The sequence below is a fragment of the Trachemys scripta genome, chromosome 8 (assembly GCF_013100865.1).
Source record: "Trachemys scripta elegans isolate TJP31775 chromosome 8, CAS_Tse_1.0, whole genome shotgun sequence".
NCBI classification, from domain to species: domain Eukaryota; kingdom Metazoa; phylum Chordata; order Testudines; family Emydidae; genus Trachemys; species Trachemys scripta.
In genome coordinates, this window is record NC_048305.1 from 72,783,877 (window position 1) to 72,808,369 (window position 24,493).

The following is a 24,493-nucleotide window of genomic DNA, read 5'->3' on the forward strand; positions in this document are numbered from 1 at the left end:
CTGAGTCAGACCAAAGGTCCATCAAGTCCATTATCATGTCCTCTGACAGTGGCCAATGGCAGGTGCCCCAAAGGGAATGAACAGACAGGTTATTATCAAGTGATTCATGCCCTGTCACCCAATCCCAGCTTCTGGCAAACAGAGGCTAGGCACTCCATTCCTGCCCATCCTGGCTAATAGCCATTGATGGACCTATCTTCCATGAATCTATCTAGCTCCCTTTTGAACCCCGTTATGGTATTGGCCTTCACAAAACCATCTGGCAATGAGTTCCAGAGGTTGACAGTGTGTTGCGTGAAAAAACTACTTGCTTGTGTTTATTTTAAACCTGCTACCTATTAATTTCATTTGGTGACCCCTTCTTGTATTATGAGAAGGGATATTATTTACTTTCTCTATACCACTTATGATTTTATAGACCTCTGTCATATCCCCTTTAGTCACCTCTTTTCCAAGCTGAAAAGTCCCAGTCTTATTAATCTCTCTTCATAAGGAAGCCATTCTATACCCCTAATCATTCTGGTTGCTCTTTTCTGAACCTTTTCCAATTCCAATATATCTTTTTTGTGATGGGGCAACCACATCTGTATGCAGATGTGGGCTTACATTGGATCAATATAGAGGCAATATGATATTTTCTGTCTTATTATCTATCCCTTTCTTGATGATCCCAACATTCTGTTCGTTTTTTTGACTGCCGCTGCACATTGAATGGATGATTTCAGAGAACTATCCACAATGACTCCAAGGTCTCTTTCTTGAGTGCTAACAGCTAATTTAGACCCAATCATTGTATATGTATAGTTAGGATTATGTTTTCTAGTGTGCATTACTTTGCATTTATCAACATTAAATTTCATCTGCCATTTTGTTGCCCAGTCACCCAGTTTTGTGAGATCGTTTTGTAGCTCTTCGCAGTCTGCCTGGGACTTAACTATCTTGAGTAGTTTTGTATCAGCTGCAAATTTCGCCACCTGTGTTTACCCCTCTTTCCAGATCATTTATGAATATGTTAAATAGGACTGGGCCCAGTACGATTCCTGGGAGAACCACTATTTACCTCTCTCCATTCTGAAAACTGACCATTTATTCCTACCCTTTGTTTCCTATCTTTTAATCAGTTACCAATCCATGAGATAACCTTCCCCCTTATCCCATGACTGCCTATTTTGCTTAAGAGCCTGTGGTGAGGGACCTTGCCAAAGGCTTTCTGAAAATCTAAATACACTATATCCACTGGATCTCCTTTGTCCGCATGCTTGTTGATCCCCTCAAAGAATTCTAGTAGATTGGTGAGGCATGATTTCCCTTTACAAAAACCATGTTGACTATTTCCCAACAAATTATGTTCAACCAATTTGCCCGATACTGAAGTGAGGCTTCCTGGGCTGTAGTTGCCAGGGTCACCTCTGGAGACCTTTTTAAAAATTGGCATCAAGTTAGCTATCCTCCAGTCATTTGGTACAGAAGCTGATTTAAATGATAGGTTACAGATGACAGTTAGTAGTCCTACAATTTCACCTTTGAGTTCCTCCAGAACTCTTGGGTGAATACTATAGGTCCTGAAGACTTATTACTGTTTAGTTTATCAATTTGTTCCCAAACCTCCTCTAATGACACCTCAATTTGGGGCAGTTCCTCAGATCTTTCACCCAAAAATAATGGCTCAGGTTTGGGAATCTCCCTCACATCCTCAACGGTGAAGACTGATGCAAAGATTTCCTTTAGTTTCTCCACAATGGCCTTATCCTCTTTGAGTGTTCCATTAGCATCTTGATTGTCCAGTGGCCCCACTGGTGGTTTAACAGGCTTTCTGCTTCTGATGTATTTAAAAAAAAATTTTTTTTTTTGCTATTACTTTTGGAGTCTTTGGCTAGCTATTCTTCAAATTCTTTTTTGGTCTTTCTAATTATATTTTTACACGTCATTTGCCAGAGTTTATGCTCTTTTATATTTTCCTCATTTGAATTTATCTTCTACTTTCTAAAGGATGCCTTTTTGCCTCTCACTGTTTCTTTTACTTTGTTGTTTAATGATGGTAGCTCTTTCTTGGTTCTCTTACTATGTTTTTTAAATCAGGTATACATTTAAATTGAGCCTCTATTATGGTGTCTTTAAAAAGTTTCCACGCAGCTTGTAGGGATTTTCCTTTTGGTACTGTACCTTTTAATTTCTGTTTCACTAACTTCCTCATTTTTGTGTAGTTCCCCTTTCTGAAATTAAATGCTACAGTATTGGGCCACTGTGGAGTTTTTCCCGCCACAGGGATGTTAAATTTAATTATATTATCGTCACTATTACCAAGCGGTCCAGCTATATTCACCTCTTGGACCAGAGCCTGTGCTCCTCTTAGGACTAAATCAAGAATTGCCTCTCCTCTTGTGGGTTCCAGGACTAGCTTGTCCAAGAAGCAGTCATTTAAGGTGTCAAGAAACTTTATCTCATCATCCCTTCCTGAGGTGATATGGGGATAGGTGAAATCCCCCATTATTATTATTGAGGTTTTTTTTTAATAGCCTCTCTAATCTCCCTGAGCATTTGAGAGCAACTAACACCATCCTAGTCAGGTGGTCTGTAATATAGCCCTACTGCTATATTCTTATTTTTCAAGCATGGAATTACTATCCCTAGAGATTCTATAGTACAATTTAGTTCATTTAAGATTTTTACTTCATTTGATTCTATGCTTTCTTTCACATATAGTGCCACTCCCCCACCAGCACGACCTGTTCTGTCCTTCCGATATATTTTGTACCCTGGTATTACTGTGTCTCATTCCACCAGGTTTCTGTGATGCCTATTATATCAACATACTCATTTAATACTAGGCACTCTAGTTCACCCTTATTATTTAGACTTCTAGCATTGGTATATAAGCATTTTAAAAACTTGTCATTTTTTGCTGTCCCCTATTGCATGATGTAATTGAATTGGACTTTTTTCATTTGACTGTTTCTCATCAGATCCTCCCTGTATTTTATCATTTTCCATCCTCTCCTCCTGATTGGGACATAGGGAATCTCCATTTATAGATCCTCCCCTAAGGGATGTCCGCACCACGTGCTCCTTCACACTGTCAGATTTCCCACAGCCCTTAGTTTAAAAACTGTTCTACAACCTTTTTAATTTTAAGCACCAACAATCTGGTTCCCTTTTGATTTGGGGGGAGCCTTTACAGGAAGGAAGGGCCTTTACAGGAAGCTTTCCCAAAAGCTTCCCCAGTTCCTAATAAATCTAAACCCCTCCTCCCTGCACCATTGTCTCATCCACGCATTGAGATCCTACAGTTCTGCCTAACTGGCCCTGCGCGTGGAACTGGAAGCATTTCAGAGAATGCTACCATGGAGGTCCTGGACTTCAATCTCTTACCTAGCAGCCTACATTTGGCCTCCAGAACCTCTCTCCTATCCTTCCCCATATCGTTGGTACCTGCATGTACCACCGGCTCCTCCCCAGCACTACACATAAGCCTATCTAGATGCCTCAAGAGATCTGCAACCTTCGCACCAGGCAGGCAAATCACCATGCGGTTCTCCCAATCATTGAGAACTTAAATGTTTGGCACATCAGAAGTTTAAAAATAAATGAAAACAGGATTTAAGACCTGATTCAGAAAGTCATTCTCTCAAGACAGGACTGAAGCACATGCTTAAAGTTTAGCTCACTGGGACTTAACCATATGGTTATCTGCTCCCATGAATAGGAATGGAACTTAGGATGGAAAGGCTCTGTCAGTCTGTTATTGTCGTCATGATGTTTCTTGCTCTTGCAGAGGAACTAGTAATTTTACAGCTGAGTTTCCTCATGCTCATAGGGAGGTATTTGCTGTTTGAAGTTTTGTTAGAATACAATGCTATTACATTTTCAAGCATTCTGGTATGTACTTTATTTGCCCTTTGGGCTCAGAGAAATATATTTTTAATTTTTTCACAAAACCTTAGGAGAACTGCAAAGTTCATTATATGCTTGGGAACTGAGATAGCTGGTCAGTTGCCATATAGATCTGTATTAAAAAAACTAAGCACCACTGGTGAAAACAGTTAAAAATCAGGTTGTTATTTATACTAGATTCTTGAAGAGGAAAAATATTGGCATGTGATGTTTTCTTGCTTGTTTGTTTTGGTGAAAGGAAGTTTTTTGCAGGCACAGACTGCATTTCCACTGAGCAGCACATTGGGGCCAGGAAACAATTTTATGATTGGGCCTGAATAAAATAAACAGCCTCAGGGAGCTTTGCACTTTCACTGACTCTTCCTGCTTTCCTGTTTTGCCATTTTGGAGCCTAAAATGTGCGAGTGAGTTACAGGAGTATCCCCTGGAACCATTCCAAATTGCAGTTTACCCAATAAATAAGAACATAATCCCTTGTATTAAACTGTATCTCTTAACAGTTTCTGGTGCTGCATATAATTCTCCGTATGCTACTAAACAGAAGACCAGTTGATTTTAAGGCCCAGGCCTTACACAACCATTTTTTTTCTTGAAAGGGAAGGGACAGCACCAGTTTGGGGCTACAAATTTCCCCCTCATTTCGGGGAGGGGAGGGAGGAAACAGGATGTTTTTTCCATGAAAAAATTGTGAAGCGAAAATAGTACTTTTGCCACAAAGTAGTAGTCCAGAGCTAATGCAGGAGATGCCATTGACAATGCTAGTTTCATTCAAAATTCTGTTTAGCAGGCCGGAGTAGAAAGGAGTCACTCCCACAATTTCTTGGTAAGAAATGTATATTCTTTATCTTCTTTAACAAATTAAAAGAAATACTACAAAGGTCCAAACATAAATGCAGAAAAGCAAGTATTCTCGTATATACAGCTCTGATAAATGAAGGGGCGGGGGGGAGGGTAGCTTCCTTTTATGGACAGCCAGACAGCCAGTTAGCTATAAAATCCCTCTTGGTAGCTGTTCTCTACTTGCTTTACTTGTAAAAGGTTAAAAAGTCTGACTGCTATGCACAGGTAAAAGAAATTGAGTGGGCACCTGGCCAAAAGAGCCAATGGAAAGGCTAGAACTTTTTAAAATTGAAACAAGACTCCCCTTTTTCTGTCTGTGGTTCTCCTGGAGAGCAGGGACAGGGCTGGGACTATGTTGTAAGAAGCTTTAAGCCAGGTATGAAAAACCATCAGATCATACCTAGAAACCACTTATTTGAAACCCCCAGATATGTAAGTAGATCAGGAAATATCTAGAAGACGTGATTAGGTTTATCTCTTTTATTTCTTTATGGCTTGTGGACTCCTCTGGGCTAACCCAAGGTACTTTTATTTTGCTTTAACCTTTAAGCTGGACCTCAAGAAAGCTATTTTGATGCTTAATTTTGTAATTTTTTTTTAATCTAGCAAAAAGCCTAAATTCCAGATGTATTTCCTTTCTTTTTCTTTTTAATAAAAATTTCCTTTTTTAATAACAGGATTGGATTTTTGTGTTCTAAAAGGTTTGTGCATGTTGATTAATTAGCTGGTGGCAACAGCTGATTTCCTTTGTTTTCTTTCTCAGCTCTTCCCCAGAGGTAGGGGTGAAAGGGCTTGAGGGTACCCCACAGGGAGGAATTCCCAAGTGCTTCTTCCTGGTCAAAAGGGTTTTTTTGCACTTGGGTGGTGGCAGCATCTACCCATCCCAGGTCAGAGAGAAGCTGTAACCTTGGGAGTTTAATACAAGCCTGGAGTGGCTAGTATTAGTTTTTAGAATCCTTGTGGGCCCCCACTTTCTGCACTTGGAGTGCCAGAGTGGGGAATCAGCCTTGACGATAGCACACACACACACAAAAATCCTTTGTTATAATTAGTTATTAGCTATCAAAATCTTGTGTTGCATATTTCCTGGAATTGTATACCTTGGTACAATGATGCAAATTAGGAGATAATCATAACTTTCAGTTGTCTTGCTTTTACTATTTATTTTTGTGTAAGCATTGTGTTTCAGAACTTCAGTAGAGAAAGCGTATTTACCTAAGCACAGTGAGCCAAAATAACCCTGGCATCACTCCACTGACTTCAATGGTATACATTTGCCTCAATTTTATGCAGTGGATTTGTATTTGCCCTACAGGCACGTTGCTTTTCTTTCCAGTGAAACAATGATGAGGGACATGGAGAATTTTCATACAGATTTTATCTCCTGTTTCTTTGGGATTGTTTAAAAGAGAGTAGGACAAATAGCAGTTACTAAACTATTTTGAGTCCAGCATAGCATCAGTAAAGGTTGCCACAGACAACGTCTAAAGCGCAACATGTTTGTTTTATAATTGTTTTTTTCTTTTCCCCAAAAACTGACCCAAGAACAAGTTTTCCTCCCTTATGAGTAACTGTTCTGAGCTTTTACTTATTATTATAAGAACATAAGAATGGCCCTACTGGGTCAGACCAAAGGTCCATCTAGCCCAGTATCCTGTCTTCCAACAATGGCCAATGCCAGGTGCCCCAGAGGGAATGAACAAAACAGGTAATCAGCAAGTGATCCATCCCCTGTCACTCATTCCCAGCTTCTGGCAAACAGAGGCTAGGGACACCATCCCTGCCCATCCTGGCTAATAGCCATTGATGGACCTATCCTCCATGAATTTATCTAGTTCTTTTTTGAACCCTGTTATGGTCTTAGTCTTCACAACATCCTCTGGCAATGAGTTCCAGAGGTTGACAGTACTTGCGTGGAAAAAATACTTTCTTGTGTTTGTTTTAAACCTACTACCTATTAATTTCATTTGGTGACCCCATGTTTTTGTATTATGAGGAGTAAATAACACTCCTGCACATAGTATTCAAGATGTGAGTGTACCATGGATTTATTTACAGGCAACATGATATTTTCTGTCCTATTATCTTTCCCTTTTTTAATTATTCCCAGCATTCTGTTCACTTTTTTGACTGCAGCTGCACATTGAGTGGACATTTTCAGAGAACTATCTACAATGACTCCAAGGTCTCTTTCTTGAGTGCTAACAGCTAATTTACACTCCATCATTTTATATGTATAGTTGGGATAATGCCTTCCAATGTGCATTACTTTGCATTTTCATTTATCAACATTAAACTTCATCTGCCATTTTGTTGCCCAATTACCCAGTTTTGAGAGATCCTTCTGTAGCTCTTCGCAGTCTGTCTGGGTTTTAACTATCTTTAGTAATTTTGTATCATCTGTACATTTTGCCACCTAACTGTTTACCCCTTTTTCCAGATCATTTATGAACATGTTGAATAGGACTGGTCCCAGAACAGACCCCTGGGGGGGGACCACTATTTACCTCTCTCCATTCTGAAAACTGACCATTTATACTTTGTCCACATGCTTGTTGACCCCCTCAAAGAATTCTAGTAGATTTCCCTTTACAAAAACCATGTTGACTATTTCCCAACAAATTATGTTCATCCATATGTCAGACAATATTGTTTTTATTATAGTTTCAACCAGTTTGCTTGGTACTGAAGTCAGGCTTACTGGCCTGTAGTTGCCAGGATCACCTCTGGAGCCCTTTTTAAAAATTGCCGTCACATTAGCTATCCTCCATTCATCTGGTACGGAAGGTGATTTAAATGATAGGTTACAGACTACAGATAGTTGTTCTGCAATTTCACATTTGAGTTCCTTCACAACTCTTGGGTGAGTACCATCTGGTCCTGGTGACTTATTGCTGTTTAATTTATCAATTTGTTCCAAAACCTCCTCTAATGATACCTCGATCTGGGACAGTTCCTCAGATCTGTCATCTAAAAAGAATGGCTCAGGTTTGGGAATCTTCCTCCCATCCCCAGTCGTGAAGACCGATGCAAAGAATCCATTTAGTTTCTCTGCAATGGCCTTATCGTCCTTGAGTGCTCCTTTAGCACTTCAATTGTCCAGTGGTCCCCTTGGTTGTTTAGCAGGGTTCCTGCTTCTGATGCACTTAAAACATTTTTTGCTGTTACTTTTAATCTTTGGCTAACTGTTCCTCAAATTCTTTTTTGGACTTTCTGATTATATTTTTACACTTCATTTGCCAGTGTTTATGCCCCTTTCTATTTTCCTCAGTAGGATTTAACTTCCACTTTTTAAAGGATGCCTTTTTGTTCTCACTGCTTCTTTTACTTTGTTGTTTAGCCACGGTGGCTCTTTCTTGGTTCTCTTACTATGTTTTTTAATTTGGGGTTTACATTTAAGTTGAGCCTCTATTATGGTATCCTTAAAACATTTCCACGCAGCGTGCAGAGATTTCACATTTGGCACTGTACCCTTTAATTTCTGTTTAACTAACCTCCTCATTTTTGTGTAGTTTCCCTTTCTGAAATTAAATGCTACAGTGTTGGGCCACTGTGGTGTTTTTCCTGCCACAGGAATATTAAATTTAATTATATTATGGTCACTATTACCAAGCGGTCCAGCTATTTTCATATTCACCTCATGGACTATTACCAAGCGGTCCAGCTATATTCTCCTTAGGACTAAATCAAGAATTGTCTCTCCTCTGGTGGGTTCCAGGACTAGCTGCTTCAAGAAGCAGTCATTTAAGGTGTCGAGAAACTTTATCTCAGCATCCCTTCCTGAGGTGACATGTACCCAGTCAATATGGGGATAGTTGAAATTCCCCATTATTATTATTATTGAGTTTTTTATTTTACTAGCCTCTCTAAGCTCCCTGAGCATTTCACAGTCACTATCACCATCCTGGTCGGGTGGTCGGTAATATATCCCTACCACTAAATTCTTCTTATTAGAGCATGGAATTTCTATCCATAGAGATTCTATGGCACAGTTTGATTCATTTACGAGTTTTACTTCTTTTGTTTCTACACTTTCTTTCACATATAATGCCACTCCCCCACCAGCATGACCTGTTCTAACCTTCCGATATATTTTGTACCCTGGTATTACTGTATCCCATTGATTATCCTCATTCCACCAAGTTTCTGTGATGCCTATTGTATAAATATCCTAATTTAATACAAGGCACTCTAGTTCACACATTTTATTATTTAGACTTCTAACATTGGTATATAAACACTTTAAAAACTTGTCTCCTTTTAGCTGTCTACCATTACACGTTTTAGTTGAATGGGACTCTTTTTTATTTGACTGTCTTGATCAGACCCTGCTTTTATTTTATCATTGTCCATCCTCTCGTCCTCACTAGGACATAGAGATGCTCTATTAATAGATACTCCCCTAAGGGATGTCTGAACCATGTGCTCCTCCGCACCTGTTGGCTTTCCCCCAGCCCTTAATTTAAAAACTGTTCTACTACCTTTTTAATGTTAAGTGCCAACAATCTGTTTCCATTTTGGTTTGGGGGAGCCCATCCGTCCTGTATAGGCTCCCCCATTCCCAAAAGTTTTCCCAGTTCCTAATAAATCTAAACCCCTCCTCCCTCCATCATCGTCTCATCCACACATTGAAACTCTGCAGTTCTGCCTGTCTAACTGGCCCTGCGCATGGAACTGGGAGCATCTCAGAGAATGCTACTGTCGAGGTCCTGGACTTCAATCTCTTACCTAGCAGCCTACATTTGGCCTCCAGGACCTCTCTCGTATCCTTCCTTATGTTATTGTTACCTACATGTACCATGACCACCGGCTCCTTCCCAGCAATACACACAAGTCTATCTAGATGTCTCGAGGGATCCCCAACCTTCGCACCAGGCAGGCAAGTCACCATGCGGTTCTTCCAGTCATCGCAAACCCGGCTATCTATGTTTCTAATGATCGAATCGCCCATTACCTGTCTCTTCCTAATAGCTGGAATTCCCTTCCCCGGAGAGGTATCCTCAGTGCAAGAGGATATCACAACATCATCTGGAAGGAGGGTCTCAACTATGGGATTGTTTCCCTCTGCTCCAGTTTGATGCTCTCCTTCCCTGGGATTTTTATCCTCCTCAACAGCACAGAGGCTGTCAGACTGGGGGTGGGACCGTTCTGCTGTGTCCAGCTGTATATGCCAGCTTTCACTAGTAGTTGGTATCATATATGTTCTTATTCTGGGATAATGTTATAAACTTTAAGTTCAACATCAGTCCCTAAGATTGCACATATTATGTTCTTCATTTATATAGAATATAGGACGACATATGGGAAAGGATATTTCCCTCTTGTTTTTGTTTTTTAATTTAGAAATGCAAAAGTATCCAATTTTGTTTTTCATTTTTTCCTAAACAAACATAAATTCCATAAACTTTATTGGCAGGATATAGGGTCTGCACCTGATTTTGTTTTTATTTTTTTTTGTTGTTTTTTTTTTGTTTGTTTGTTTTTATAAAGTGGTAACTTGTATGGGTGGGGATGTAGCATACAAATGATTTTTAAAAGGGAAAAGAAATAGTTTATCTTCAGTTCCATGCCATTTTAAAAGGGTGCATTAAGCAATGAGGGTGACAGACAGAACAGCATGTGATATAATAGCATGTGATAGAACAGCAATATTAGATAGAACATTTGCAAAATACAGTTCACATATTGGTTTGTGATAACCCCATATTTATAGTTTTACAATTTCTAAATGAATGGTATTGCGAGGCCTTTGTCCTGTTTCCTAACTGATGTTTTATATTTCAGAGGCAGAAAAGTTGCCCATTTTTGGAGTGTATTTTTTTTAAATAATTCAGCGCTCAGGAAAGATGTCAGAGTTGCAGTCCTCTGTCTACAGAAAAGTATACTGTGGGCAGAGTAAAATCACAATTTACAAAGGGTTCAAATCCTAATTCCATTTAAATCAGTAAGAGTTCGGCTATTGATATTGTTTGTGTAATGGCAGTTGTACACCCTTTCACCTGCAGAACATCTGCACTGGTGGAGGGACAATAGCAGAATTGCTGCCATTAATTTTCCATAGGAGCTTTGCTGGTGGGGGCTGCTTAGAGAACAAATAGGCACATTTCCCAGCATGTATGTATGCTTGTATCCTTACCAGCCTTGCCTGCTTTGGGAAGCGGATGCAGGTCAGTGCAGCTCACAATTGGCCAGGGATGGTAGGTGGAATGTGCTTGTACCATTGCTTCTGGCAGATTTATTGCTTCTGCAGCCTACAATGTGGATTGTATTGGCAGTGAATCAGACTTTTTACATGTAAGGTAGCTATATTTTTACACATATGATTAAGTGAGTTACTGTATTTTCAGATTGTACTGAAGTACTCGATGCCCTTTCACAGTAAAGAAGTCTGTAAGATGGATATCAAAAATAACATTAATGAGCTTCTAAAGCCAAAATCACAGGAACTTATGAAAATGGTTAAACATAAAAACCATTAAACTGTTTACTGAAGCTTCACAGATATACTGCAGCTAATGAGCATTTCTGCTATTTAAATAAGCTCAAATTGAACACACATTACATGGCAACATAATTAGTCATGGCAGTCAAACACACACAGACTCACTTTTAAAGCTTTATTTGAGGAATCTTTTCCATTCGATTTGTTTTGTTAATTAAAATATTTTTTCAGTATTCTTTTTTTAATAATATTGTTTTTGCAAGTGATGAAGTTTGCTGCTGCCTTTCCATTTATGTTTATTTGCACCGTGAATACAGCAAGTGTGGAATATGCATTAGATGACAATAGAATAATTCAGTTGTATGCTGTCTTTCACCCAGAAGGATCCCTTTAAATTATATACATATATTTGATTAGAATATGCAGAAGAATGAAACAAAGACACAGGGATGGATTTTAAAGTGAAAGGCCAAACTTTTTAAACTTTAATGGGAGAGGGTAAACCACAAACAAAAACCGAAGCATTTAATTTGGGTCCAGTTCAGTGTTAAGTGGCCTCTATGGCAAATAGACTCATAGACTCATAGACATTAAGGTCAGAAGGGACCATTATGATCATCTGGTCTGACCCCCTGCATGCTGCAGGCCGCAAGACCCTTCCCTGTACTCTACCGTTGAAGTCCCCAGTCCTGTGTTTTAGTGATTTCAATCGGCTGAGACCCTCCTGCTAGTGATCCCTGCCCCATGCTGCGGAGGAAGGCGAAAAACCTCCAGAGGCTCGGCCAATCTACCCTGGAGGAAAATTCCTTCCCGACCCCAAATATGGCGATCAGTAATACCCCGAGCATATAGACAAGAGTCTCTAGCCTGACCCTTGTTGGCCATTATGTTGTTCATGTACCATTGCTTGGTTTTCCTTGGCTACTATGTTTTATCATTAAACCATTCCCTCCATAAACTTATCCAACTTAATCTTAAAACCAGACAGGTCCGTTGCCCCTACCGTTTCCCTCGGAAGGCCGTTCCAATATTTCACCCCTCTGATGGTCAGAAACCTTCGTCTAATTTCTAGCCTAAACTTTCCCCCGGCCTGGATTGGGTAATTCAGCCTGCCTCCAAGTATTCAGCCTGCCTCTGAATCCGCTCACCCTCCCTCTCTGAGGGGGAATGAGGGTCCTCATGAAGGATACCTCAGTTTGTGAAGACTTAAGTTCTTTGTGAGGTTTTGGGGATCACACAGATCAGGGTGTTCTGTCACCCCCTGCCCTGTAACCTTGGGATGCCTTAATATTGTGTTGCTATGGCTCAGATCCCTGACACACAGTAGCCTGTCCACAAGCACAAAGACTTACTGGCTTCCACCAGCCTAATTACTCCTTTCAGAATGACACCACCAGCCTTTCCAGTCCCAAGTTTCCCCAAAAATGTCCTCCCTGAATTCTCAAGTACTAGACTTTTCCCCTCTGGTTCATCACCCTCCAAAAGGTGAAACCATTCCCCTAGACACCAGTTTACTTTGGTGCACACACTCCACACAGTTTGCACACTGGAGACCTGCTTGGGATAAAAATGAAAAAAAAGGTTTATTTAATAGAAAAACCACAGATTCAAAGATGAAAAAGTAAGAGGGCGCCAACAGATACAAGTTACACAGAAAACAAACATAAAGATGCAACCTCGGGCTTTACACTTCTATATTAGATAAAACTCCTTGTCTAATAATAGGTCACCTATTGTCTGAACAAATTCTAAGTGTACCCACTAACTGTAGGTGGGATCCAATATTTCATAGCCAGATTCTCACTTGGCTTCTGGTCCTCAGTTTCTGAATGGATTCCACTTCAAATCTCATCCATTTTGAAAAGGTTAGCAGGTTTTTTTCTTCAGTAAAAAGAGGGACAGATGATAATTAGATGTTGGGATTCAAAAGATTACAGCTTTTTAACCATTAAAACACAAATTGTCAATATCACATGTCAAAATATGCAAAGATGTAGGACAGGGAAAGCACATTGATAACATCCAGATGAACCCAGGGAGCAGAATTTAGATAGGCAGGATAGAATTACTTAAAATAAGCACACAGGCCCTTATATGCTGAGATGGTCTGGCTTCGGGCAATACCTCATGTACTGTAAGCAGGCCGGCTTCAGGCACCAGCCTGGCAAGCAGGTGCTTGGGGCGGCCGCTCCGGAGATGGGCGGCACGTCCAGCTATTCGGCAGCAATTCGGCGGATGGTCCCTCACTCCCACTCGTAGCAAAGGACCTTCCGCCGAATTGCCACCGCAGATCGCAATCGCGGCTTTGGGTTTTTTTGGGGTTTTTTTTTTGGCTGCTTGGGGCAGCCAAAACCCTGGAGCCGGCCCTGACTGTGAAGCCAGAAGGGAACATTATGATCATCTAGTCTGCAGGCCTCTGAACCTCACCCACTCACTCCTGTACTAGGCCCATAAACTTTTGCTGAATTACTGAAGTCCTCAAATCTTGATTTAAGACTTCAAGTTGCAGAAAATCCACCATATACTCTAGCTCAAACTGGCAATTGACCTGTGCCTCAGACAGCAGAGGAGGGTGAAACCCCCAAGGATCTCTGCCAATCTGACTGGGGGCAGGGAGGAATTCCTTCCCAACCCTAACTACGACAAGCAGTTAGACCCTGAGCATGTGGGTGAGACCTATCAGCCAAACCCCTGGGAAAGAATTCTCTGTAGTGACTCAGGGCCCTTCCCATCTAGTGTCACATCTCTGGGTGTTGGAGATAGTTGTGAATATGAGTCACAGCCAGGACATATGCCATTATAGGCAACCTCATCATAACCTCACACCCATACATTTATCAAGGTCAGTCTTGAAACAAGTTAGAATTTTCCCCTCACTTCTCCCCTTGGAAAGCTGTTCCAGAACTTCATTCCTCTGATAGTTAGAAATGTCTAATTTCAAGCCTAAACTTGTTGATGACCAGTTTATATTCTTTTGTTCTTGGGCCAGCAACGACCTTTAATTTAAGTAATTCTTCTCCATCTCTGGTGGTTATCCCTCTGATGTATTTATAGAGAGCAATAATATCTCCCCTCAGCCTTTGTTTTGTTAAGCTAAACAAGCCAAGCTCCTAAAGTTTCCCCTCGTAAGGTAGGTTCTCCGTTTCTCTTATCATTCTACTAGCCCCTCTATGCACCTGTTCCAGTTTGAATTCATCTTTCTTAAACATGAGAGTTGTTATGGGGTGGACTAGGTCCAGAGGCCTCTAATGGATGCCTCATGGCCCTGCCTCACCTTGCCCCAGAAAAGAGCAGAGGAGAAGTCCTCCAGGTGGCCTAGAGTGGCTGCAGGGGAAGCAGCTAATCAGAGGAACTGCTGGAACAGCCAATTGGGCCATATAAAAAAGGAGAATCAGAGACAGTCAGTCAGTTGTTGCCAGGAGCTGGAAGAGGGAGGACTGGGTGCCTGGCTGGCTGGAAGAGCAGCAGGACCACTGACAGCTCAGTGTGGGCAAGACTGAGCCCAGGGAGGGCTGCTGAAGATGCGGGGAGTTAAAAAGGAGCTCCTGGCTGGCTGAAGGAACTGAGCAACGTAAGAGCCCAGAACCTAGCCAGACCAGGCGAGGGTACTGTGATGGGCCCCGCTGGTCCAGTTAAAGACTGAGCCCAGGGAGGGCTGCTGAAAAGGACATACCAATTGAGGGAACCATGATGGATTGTTACAGGAAGGCAGTGTCTCCAGGGAGAAAACTTTTGCAGGAAGTAAAGACTGTATACCCCAGAAGGGTTTTGTTTATTTGTTCCGCCCACAGACAGTGTGACTCAGCCAGAGGACTGAGTCACTGAAGACCTGCTGAAGAAATCATCGGCTGGGGGTGGAGGCAGAGGGCACTTGTGAGAGGTGAGTGCCACCCCGTTCCAACCAAAAACTAAGAAACAGCAGGCTCACACCTGAACAGAAGCGGGTGCTTGTGAGAAGCGGGTGCGACCCTATTCCAAACCGAGAGATTGCAAAGATGCAATTAGCCAAGGGGAGGCACTTGTGAGAGGTGTGTGCCGACCCTGTTACAAGAGACCAGAACTGCACACAGTATTCTAGATGGGGGGGTCTCACCAGTACCTTGTACAATGGTAATAATACTTCTCTGTCTCTACTGGAAATACTTTGCCTGATGCATCCTCTGATTGTGTTAGCCTTTTTCATGGCCGCATCATGTTGGCAGCTTAGTCATACTGTGATTGACCAATGCACCCAGGTCTTTCTCCTCCTCTGTTGTTTCCAACTGATAAATCCCTAGCTTATAGCAAAAATTCTTGTTGTAAACTTCATCCCATTTCCACTATTCCAGTTTTCAAGATCATCCAAATATTCTCGTATGATAGTCCAGTGCTCCACCATATAGGCAATACCTCCCAACTTTGTGTCATCCAGAAATTTAATCAGCACACTCCTACTTTTTGTGCCAATATCATTAATGAAAATGTTAAATAAGACTGGACTCAAGACTGATCCCTGAGGAGCTCCACTAGTAACTTCTTTCTAGCCTGACAGTTCATCTTTCATTTTGACCCATTGTCTCTTGTTGTATTTTATCCCAATTACCATTTACCAATATCTTTAATTCCTCACCAGATTAGTAATTTTACTGCCAGTATTGACTGTTACTGTAATTATACTTGACTGTTACTGTAATTAGTTTTGGCACTATATTTCCTCCTGTTGTCCATTCTCCTACTCTCTGTTGTTCTTTTTGCCTTTCCTGTATTCTCTTCTACTTGACTTTCCTCCCACTCAATATCGGAATCAGGCATGGAGATTGCATGAGCATCTCCCAACTGTCTCCCCCAAATTCCAAGTTTAAAATTATTTTAAGTAGTTGTGCCAACCTCCATCCCAGAAGCCTATTATCCTTCCTACTCAGATGGAGCCCATCCCATAAAAACAGTCCTTTGTCTGTGAATGTCTCCCAGTGGTTGAACATCCCAAAGCCTCCTTATAGCACCATTGCCTCAGCCATCTGTTGATCATTATAATCTTGTCTTGCCTTCACTCTCCTCTTCTAGAGACATGTAGAATCCCACTGAAGATCACCTGAGCCTCCATTTCTTTAAGTATATTCCCCAGCCTGATGTAGTCTTTCTTGGTGTGTCCCAGTGAGACTCTAATAGTATTATTTGTTCCCACATAAAGGATAATTAGTGGATTCTTTCCTGCTCCCATTAGGATCTTCAGTCCCAGGGCCACATCCCATATCTTAGCTCCCGGTACACAACACACCCTTCTGTTCTCCAGAACAGCTCCGGTCACAGGCCTAATGATCAAATGCTTCCCTGAACTACAGTCAGTTTGAGATATTAAATTAAAGCTAATGTATTGCTTTATAAATATTACTGAAGTAATCCCAGTAACACCACTATAGTTAAGGATCTATTTCCTTTTCAGAGTTGAAGAAAATGCCTCAGTCTGAAGGTTATGTTTGGTGTGATATTGTGATTGTTTAAATATTTTTAAATAAAACCTTCTCAGATATTTTTATATTCAGCTAGTAGGAGTGTCCAGGCTTTAGTTTAGGTGTTTTTTTTTTCCAAATTCAACCACAGATGTATTTCTTGCAATCAGTAAGTCTTTAAACTTTGAATGATAAGCTAGGACATTGATGTTTACAAAGAATACTGTGAAAAGCAATTATTTTGCATGTTTAACAGCTATTTTTCAAAGTGAAATACTGTGTCAAGTTTCAGCACCAGAAGCAGTTATTCTATTTTAAATGTTTTATACTTTGATAGAGGCCCAAACCTGTACCATTTTCATTTAGTTTTGAGAGTGTGTTACAGTGTGGGATACCGAATCCAAACTGCTGCCTGTGATTTTGGATCTAACTTTGTTGCATAAAGCACTTTGGATCTGAGTCCTAGGTGTGTGAAGAGTAAAAAGAAATATGTGACAGAGTATATTGTGCTTGTATCTTTCTTTCCCAGTATAGTATTTTGCCTCTGAATGTACTCAACTCTCACACAAAGAGATACTCTCCACCTGTTTTCCCATCCATCAGAAATCCCACCTGCTCCCAGTTACCTCCACATCCCCAGAGAGTGTTTGATTCTGAAGGGGAGGGCATGGTATGGGACCTGGAAAGGAAGTTGGGAGGGGTTATGCAAGAAGGGCTGTAGGCTTGCTGTGTGCTTGAACAGATATTTGGGCAATACTAAGAGCTTGCTCTCATATATGAGTGCTGGTGGCAGACTCCCATATGTCTATGTCTTAGCAGTGTTAGAAGATGGCTAACAGCATGCTTCTACATGTTCTTTGGTAATGTCTGGGTTTGGTTTACTGCATGGACCTATGCATGTTTTGGCAATGCAGACAGTTAACAGCATACAGTATGTGGTCCAACTGCTCCTCTACACTAGGTAGATTCATAGTGTTCAGCCTGTGAGGTTGCATGCTTTTTTATTTTACCCCATTATAGTTCTAGGTGGTGGGTAAGAATTTTTTAAGTGAGGAAGGGGATTATGTAAATTGGCAATATTGCAAATGAGCAGAGCAAAATGTAGAATCCAACATATTGCTAAATCTCTAAATCCAAACCTAAAACTACAGGTGGTTTTGTTTTTGACTTTGGAAAGATAAAACCTGATTGAGGTTTTGCCAATCCAAAATACACCCACTTAGGCCCATCTCAAGTAAAAACACAACACATATTTGACATTTTGCTATGAATACTGAGAAATATTCTTGTCATATGCTAGCAGGTTTCTCTTTTACATATATGACAGCACAGCTACATCAGTTTAATTGACCTTGGCAATCTGCAGCTGCTAGTGATATGTCCCTGAGGAACACTGCAGTTTTAAACTGCATTTTATTGCAGAAACTTGGGTGTCACAATATAGTTAAAGCTATATAAAAATAACTCATTTTGATACATGGCTTCAAGATTTGCTACAAGTATTTATCTGAAAATATTTCTTCATTATAAATCTACATTAAAATGTCTTTCTATTTATAAAGAAGCTAATTCAAAAGTTAAAGTAGGAAAATAATACACAGTTTAAAATGTATTGTATTGAGAACGATGACTTTTAATAGATGGTGGTGAGATGATCTTAGGTTTTGTTATTTGTATTCATGTCCCATTTGTACTGTTCCATGCAGTACAAAAAGTAGTGTGTTGTTCTGTGCATTTCACCTCCTGTTTTATGTACAATCTATCCATCTGCTGTGTGTGTGTGTGTATATGTTTATATTCTATTTTGTAACAAATAAGAGAACTGACAATCTCTTTTCTGCAATAATGTTCCATAAGATAAGAGGAGAAAATAGTTGCTTTGTGTTTTAACAGCATATATTTTCCCCATGTAATTTACACTTCAGGGGGGAGAGGGTGTCTGATTCACCCTTGCATTACTCCAGATATCCATCAGTGTAAATCCACTGAAATTGCGATGGCATAAAACTGGACTAACATAGTGGTGAATCAGGGACTTGGGCTTCCCATTCTGTAGTTAACATTGTAACACTCCTATTTTAAATTTTTATTTTTCAGTCATCTCCAGGCATATAATTAGACACACACACACACACACACACACACTTTTTCCTGACCTCTTCTCCCAAAGCAGGTGGTCAGTCATTGATACCATTTTGTGGGTGTTTTAAGAAGTTTTTTTGTGATAGTATTCCTGCTTTTTCTAAACTAAAAAGAGGAGCGGATGGAGATTTATAGTCTGAGAAGGAAGGATAGTGCAATGGTGAGAGTTCTAGCCAGAATCTTGAGAGACCAGGGTTCAATTTGCTCCTCCACCACGAACTTCCAGTGTGTTCTAGGCCAACTCTCTTTATTCCTCATTCCCCATTTGTACAATGGGTATAATTGTACCTCAAAGGGGTATTGTGAGAATAAATACATTAAAGATTATGGAAAAAAGATTGGGAGGTTTCAGGTGACACTTTGATAATGGGGGCCTGTAGACGTCCCGTGGAGGGGCTCGTCCCTCACGGGGGCGGCTGGGAGCCAGGCCGAGGTGGGGAGCAGTTCAGTCTTGCGTGCCCAGGCCTAGGTCGGGCGGGCAGCCAACCGTAGTACAGGGCTCAGGCCCTCAGGGAGGGGCTGAGCAACAAACAGTAAGTTCAGGGGCTCAGGCCCTCAGGGAGTGAGCAAACAGACAATAAGTTCAGGGGCTCAGGCCCTCAGGCAGGGAGTGAGCAAACAAACAGTAAGTTCAGGGGCTCAGGCCCTCAAGCAGGGAGTGAGCACACAGACAATAAGTTCAGGGGCTCAGGCCCTCAAGCAGGGAGTGAGCACACAAACAGTAAGTTCAGGGGCTCAGGCCCTCAAGCAGGGAGTGAGCACACAGACAATAAGTTCAGGGGCTCAGGCCCTCAAGCAGGGAGTGAGCAAACAAACAGTAAGTTCAGGGGCTCAGGCCCTCAGGCAGGGAGGAGGAGAGACTGCCACCCGGCGTGGGGTGGCAGGGGGGGAACACAGGCCCACCCACTCCACTGTGTTCCAGCCCGGGGCCCTATCAGCAGCAGTCCGCTGCTTCTGGGTCAGTGGGGATCCTGACCGCAACACACTGACATGGGTTCGGGGTCGGCTATCCCCAGGCCACTTCCCATCTCCTCCTCCATGGGTACCTGTGCGTCCTGAGCTTCGTCCGCCGTGTCCCAGATCATGGCTCCTCAGGGCAGCGAGCGCTGGGTAGGTCAGGCGGTTCCTCTGGACCCTTGGTGAGGGGAAGTTCAGTCCATTCCTCAGGACACTGGGCTCGGGGCAGGCGCGGCCAGTCCTCCTCAGGACACCGGGCTCGGGGCAGGCGCGGTGCAGCAGGAGCTTGGGCACCAGCGTCTGCCCTCTCCCGCGGTTGGGCCGCAATTGAGTGCTGGGGCCGGGCCTTTATACTTCCTGTCCCCCCCCTTGACTTCTGGGGGGCGGTGACAGGCGGTGACTCCGCCCACTCTGGTGGCTGTTCTGGCTCGTCCCTCATGGGGCGTCTGGGAGCCAGGCCGCCTCACTACAGGGCCATATAGGTGTCTAAAATAGACAGAGTAAACAGAACAGCATGCTAAAAATTCCTAGAGTAATGTGGGAAATTCTGCAGTTTTGAAATCTAGTTTGTTTGGAACGGAAATGAAAACAAAGAATTTCAAAAGTTCCCACACAACAAAATTCCTGAAAAAAATTGTTTGGAGTCAATGAAAAATTTCATTTTGATTTTGACTTGCTATTTTTAAAAATTTTATATTTATAAAAATAAAAAAAATCAATCCAAAAACTCATTCTGAAATGAAAAATTGAAACATTTTATTCTGAAAATGTTGAGTGAGGGTTTCTTAAAAAAAATACAGAAGCAAAATTTTGTCAAAATCATCATATTCCCCAGGGAAGTTTCAGTTTAAATGAAACAGCTTTTTCAGGTGGAAAAACATTTTGTCCCAAAATTTTCTACAATAATTGCCTAATAATTAACTTTCTAAAAGTGACAGAGGGTCATTTCTGTTGTGAGGGAAAACTCTCTTGATCTTTGGTGTGTATAGATATTGAAGATCTGAAGAAACTGTTACAAGGACAAATGTGGAAAATCATTCTTTTTCAGTTCTAAACTTCAAAAATGCCACCCATCTGCCTCAACAGGTGGGGGAACATGAGGGGCCTGATGGTGAAAGGGGACAGCCTCAGCAGCAAGGAAGGGAGACACTTGCTGAGAGATACCAGGTAGCTCTTCCCCACCCTTGGAGTCTCTAGCATTGATTGGACAGTAGGGGAGAGGGGTGCTGATTCTCCAGCATTCCCTAGCTCCCAGAATTTAACCTGGGGTGAGAGCCCTGTGGATCCTCTTTTAGCTTCATTTCAGCAGCCCCACACTACTCACATCCTGACAAATGCCGTGATCACCAGGAGCGCCACCAGCTTTTTTGCCACTTTAGGCGGTGGAAGATCCCATCCCCGAAATGCCGCCCCTGACAGGCGGCGGAAGGTCCCGCCCCCGACATGCCACCCCCGACAGAGGCAGCGGAAGATCCCGCCCCCAAAATACCAGCGACGACCGGGGCGGCCAAAGATCTGGCCGCCGCGGTCGCCGCCCCCCAAATGTTAGCACCTGACGGTCGCCTAATGGGTTGCGCCGGCCCTGGTGATCACCTGTTTGGGGGTCAGGAACTATTTTTTTCTCCTATGGGCCAATTGGCAGAGAACCAGGGTGTTTTTTCACCATCCTTGAAGTACCTTCAAGACATGGTGGGTTAAGCAGGTTTGCACTTATTACCTAACTGAGGTACTTGGTTGAGTTGTTAATGTTTTGCAACTTGAGGCTGGTTTCCCATGCAGTTAAAAGGATAAAATTAATGGTTCCCAGAAGTAAAATACTGGGATATTGGTGATGGGCTTTGGCTCATGAGAGCTTGTGGGCCAAGGTCAGGTCAGACCTTTTGGCCCTCATAGGCTGAAGTCCCCACCCTTCTGCACGCTCTGTCTCTCATGGGGCGGGGGGGAGAGAGGATAGTAGGACTCAGAGCAAGCTGAGACCTGGAGGGTAGGCTGAGGAGAGTCTACCCCAAGTTATGGGTTATGTGGTAAGAGCCCTGTAACCTCCACACTGGAACCAATTAAATGTCTGGTATAGGAAGCTCTGGGTAATGGGCAGGTAGTACCCCTCCCCTGTGTTTAAGCTTAATAAAAGTTGCAGCCTGCCACTTAAAATTCATCCATATGTCTGTCGTCATTTCATTGTGTGCCTGGATCGAGGAGACATGACTCAAAGGCTGGGAGGGCAACAACTTTGAAAACTACCAAGTGTATATGTTTGTTGTCCTGGGAAGTAGAAAAGTATTTTGGATATGATATGGATGAGTGGGTAGACAAATGAGAATGGGATGAATGGATGATGCTAGGATAAAAGAAGGTCAGAATGCCCCTTGTTCACCAATGGTGACTAGGGCAGGATTTTCAAAAGTGCAGAACATTAGCCTAACTTTGCACCCATTGATATTAATGGTAAAACTCCCAATGACGTCAATGGTAGGTGAGAAAAGCTGGTGCTGAGTATTCTTGTAAATCTCAATATTAAGTCTGTGCAGGATTTGTAGTTCGTGCTCAGGAAGTGATCAATAGAGTGGCAGAGTCAGTTTGTTCCTTCTGGTTTGGGCACAATCGACACCACCTCTTTCTTCACTTCATGATAGTCCTGTACAATTACCTCTTGCATATACCTAGCTTAGCAGACACATGAGAAATGATTTCTATTGTGACACTTGTTACATATTCATTCCATGTGCTAAACATTGGACTTTTGCATGTGAATCCCCATAGTAAATACACTTCTGGATTAACTCTACTGGAAATCAAGGTAGAAACACAGTCATACAGACTGTAAGAATGGTTCCCATTTCTGGCATAAGTGGCCAACATTTGAAAACAATGTTTTATTTCTTACTTTTATCATTGTCTATATAAAGTGGATTGTAGCAACAATTGCTTAGTAAATCTGTTAAACTATCTCCAGATCATCTACTTAGTATCTTTTTATCTTTCACTTAAATACAGTAAAAGAAGCCATGAATCCTATCCAGTTTAATAGATGGGGTCTTCCTGAAGTGGATCCAGAGACCATGCAAACCAGTGAACTGTGGGTTTTTGCCGGTGGTGACATTGGAGGTTTAGCTAACACTACAGTGGAAGCAGTGAACGATGGAAAACAAGCTTCCTGGTATATGCACAGATACATACAGGTGGGTCTTTAAAAGTAGTTTTCCTTTCCAGCTGCAACTTTATATCCGTTTTCACACACACATTTATTGGCTTGCTTTTTTTCTGGTTATTGAAATAATTGCCATGGATTTCTAGAATTAAATATGTAGGTTTTGAATAATGGTCAGCTAGATACTCTGGAGATTGGTGCATTACAAATCTGTTAGATCAGTGATTCTCAAACTTATTTGATCGAGCCCCCCTTCTTTGTGGCTGTAATAGTTTACACCTTCCCCTCCCGCCACACAAGTAAATATACTGACAAAAAAAGAATCAACATTCAACACTCACTAAATATTAAAAACAGTAAAGCATTGATTCAAACAGAGCCAGTGATCCATTGTAATAAGAGCAAATGCAAAACTGTGATCATGGTCAATTCTTACAATTAAATGTGCACACCATGTCGTAGCAAATGGATTAATGTACAGGTGGCAACAACTTTGTATAATGCTACGTAAGCTTAACAGAAATCTGTCAAAATGCACAGCGCCATCTGAGGACCTGACATGTCTGGAGGAGTCAGCTTTGATAGTAATTCATTGCTGTGGGTAAAATGTATGCAGTAATTTTTTTTCCCTAAAGCGTCTCCTCCCCCCCCCCCAAGAATACATTGTGTGCCCCCAGAGGGGCCTGCTTCCCAGTTTGATAGCCTCTGGATTAGATAATTAAAACTATAAATGTATAATAACAAAAATGGCTTTGGTACATTGAAACTAGATTTTTTTTAAAAAAATGTGTAAATCTTAACAACATTCTTCTCTCCAACTCAGAGTTCCACCAAGGTCTCTGGTCTGTTATGGCTTCTTCCACAATATTCAGTATATGCAGAAATATGATTTAGGTAATGGGGGGCGGGAAGCCCATCAATATTAAATAGAACCTCTGAACAGCACAGAAAGTATAAATTAAATATGGTCCCTGTTGTTACCTGGGAAAGATACTATTATTTATAGAGTGCAAGTGTATCAATGCTTGACAAAACATGCGCACATGCACACACAGAAACAATGGATTGCAGTCCAGCTCCGACAAATCTGATAATGGGGCCACATGAGCAAGGCAAATACAAAACCTAATTCATGAAGAAAAACAGTGCAAAGAAGTGGGGTTTAATGGGTTTAAACTTGAGCAACCAAGTGACTAAGCATTTCCCCTTTGCGTGCTGTAGAGCTGATACAGAGTGAGAGCTGTGAACTGCTCTTCTCTCCCCCCTGGTTTAATGTAAAAACAGGCATAATGAGCAAGCTATCGTCTTAGATCAGGTGCAGAGGGACCATAGCAGACCAGAGTCCTTGGCCTTTGTGTGGAAAGGCAGCTGATAAAAACATGTTTGTAGTATGAAGAATTCTTTGGAACAAACAGAAGAAAATGTTTCCCAAGAAAAATGGATTTGAACAACTGAAGTAGTAGCAGTGCATTCCTTTGTCCCCCACCCCTTATGAGATACTGTGTGTGCGCAGCATCATATTGTTTTAGTCTGATGTGGCTTCATAAAAATACTGTGTGGCTCAAAACTTGTTTTCACTATCAGTACATATTTTTCTCACTTATTCTGAAGCAGTGTTTGTAATCTGTATTTTTAAACCCCATC

The 24,493-nt window shown here is 41.7% G+C and overlaps 1 protein-coding gene across 2 annotated transcripts in view; it reads left to right on the plus strand.

Moving 5' to 3' along the window:
• Nucleotides 1-24,493, plus strand: part of DPYD (dihydropyrimidine dehydrogenase) — a 595,247-nt gene that overhangs the window by 318,900 nt on the left and 251,854 nt on the right. For both annotated transcript variants that reach the window (XM_034779205.1, XM_034779204.1), the window contains one exon: nucleotides 22,696-22,880. In XM_034779205.1, the coding sequence (XP_034635096.1) occupies nucleotides 22,696-22,880 (185 nt within the window). The remainder of the gene's footprint in view (nucleotides 1-22,695; nucleotides 22,881-24,493) is intronic.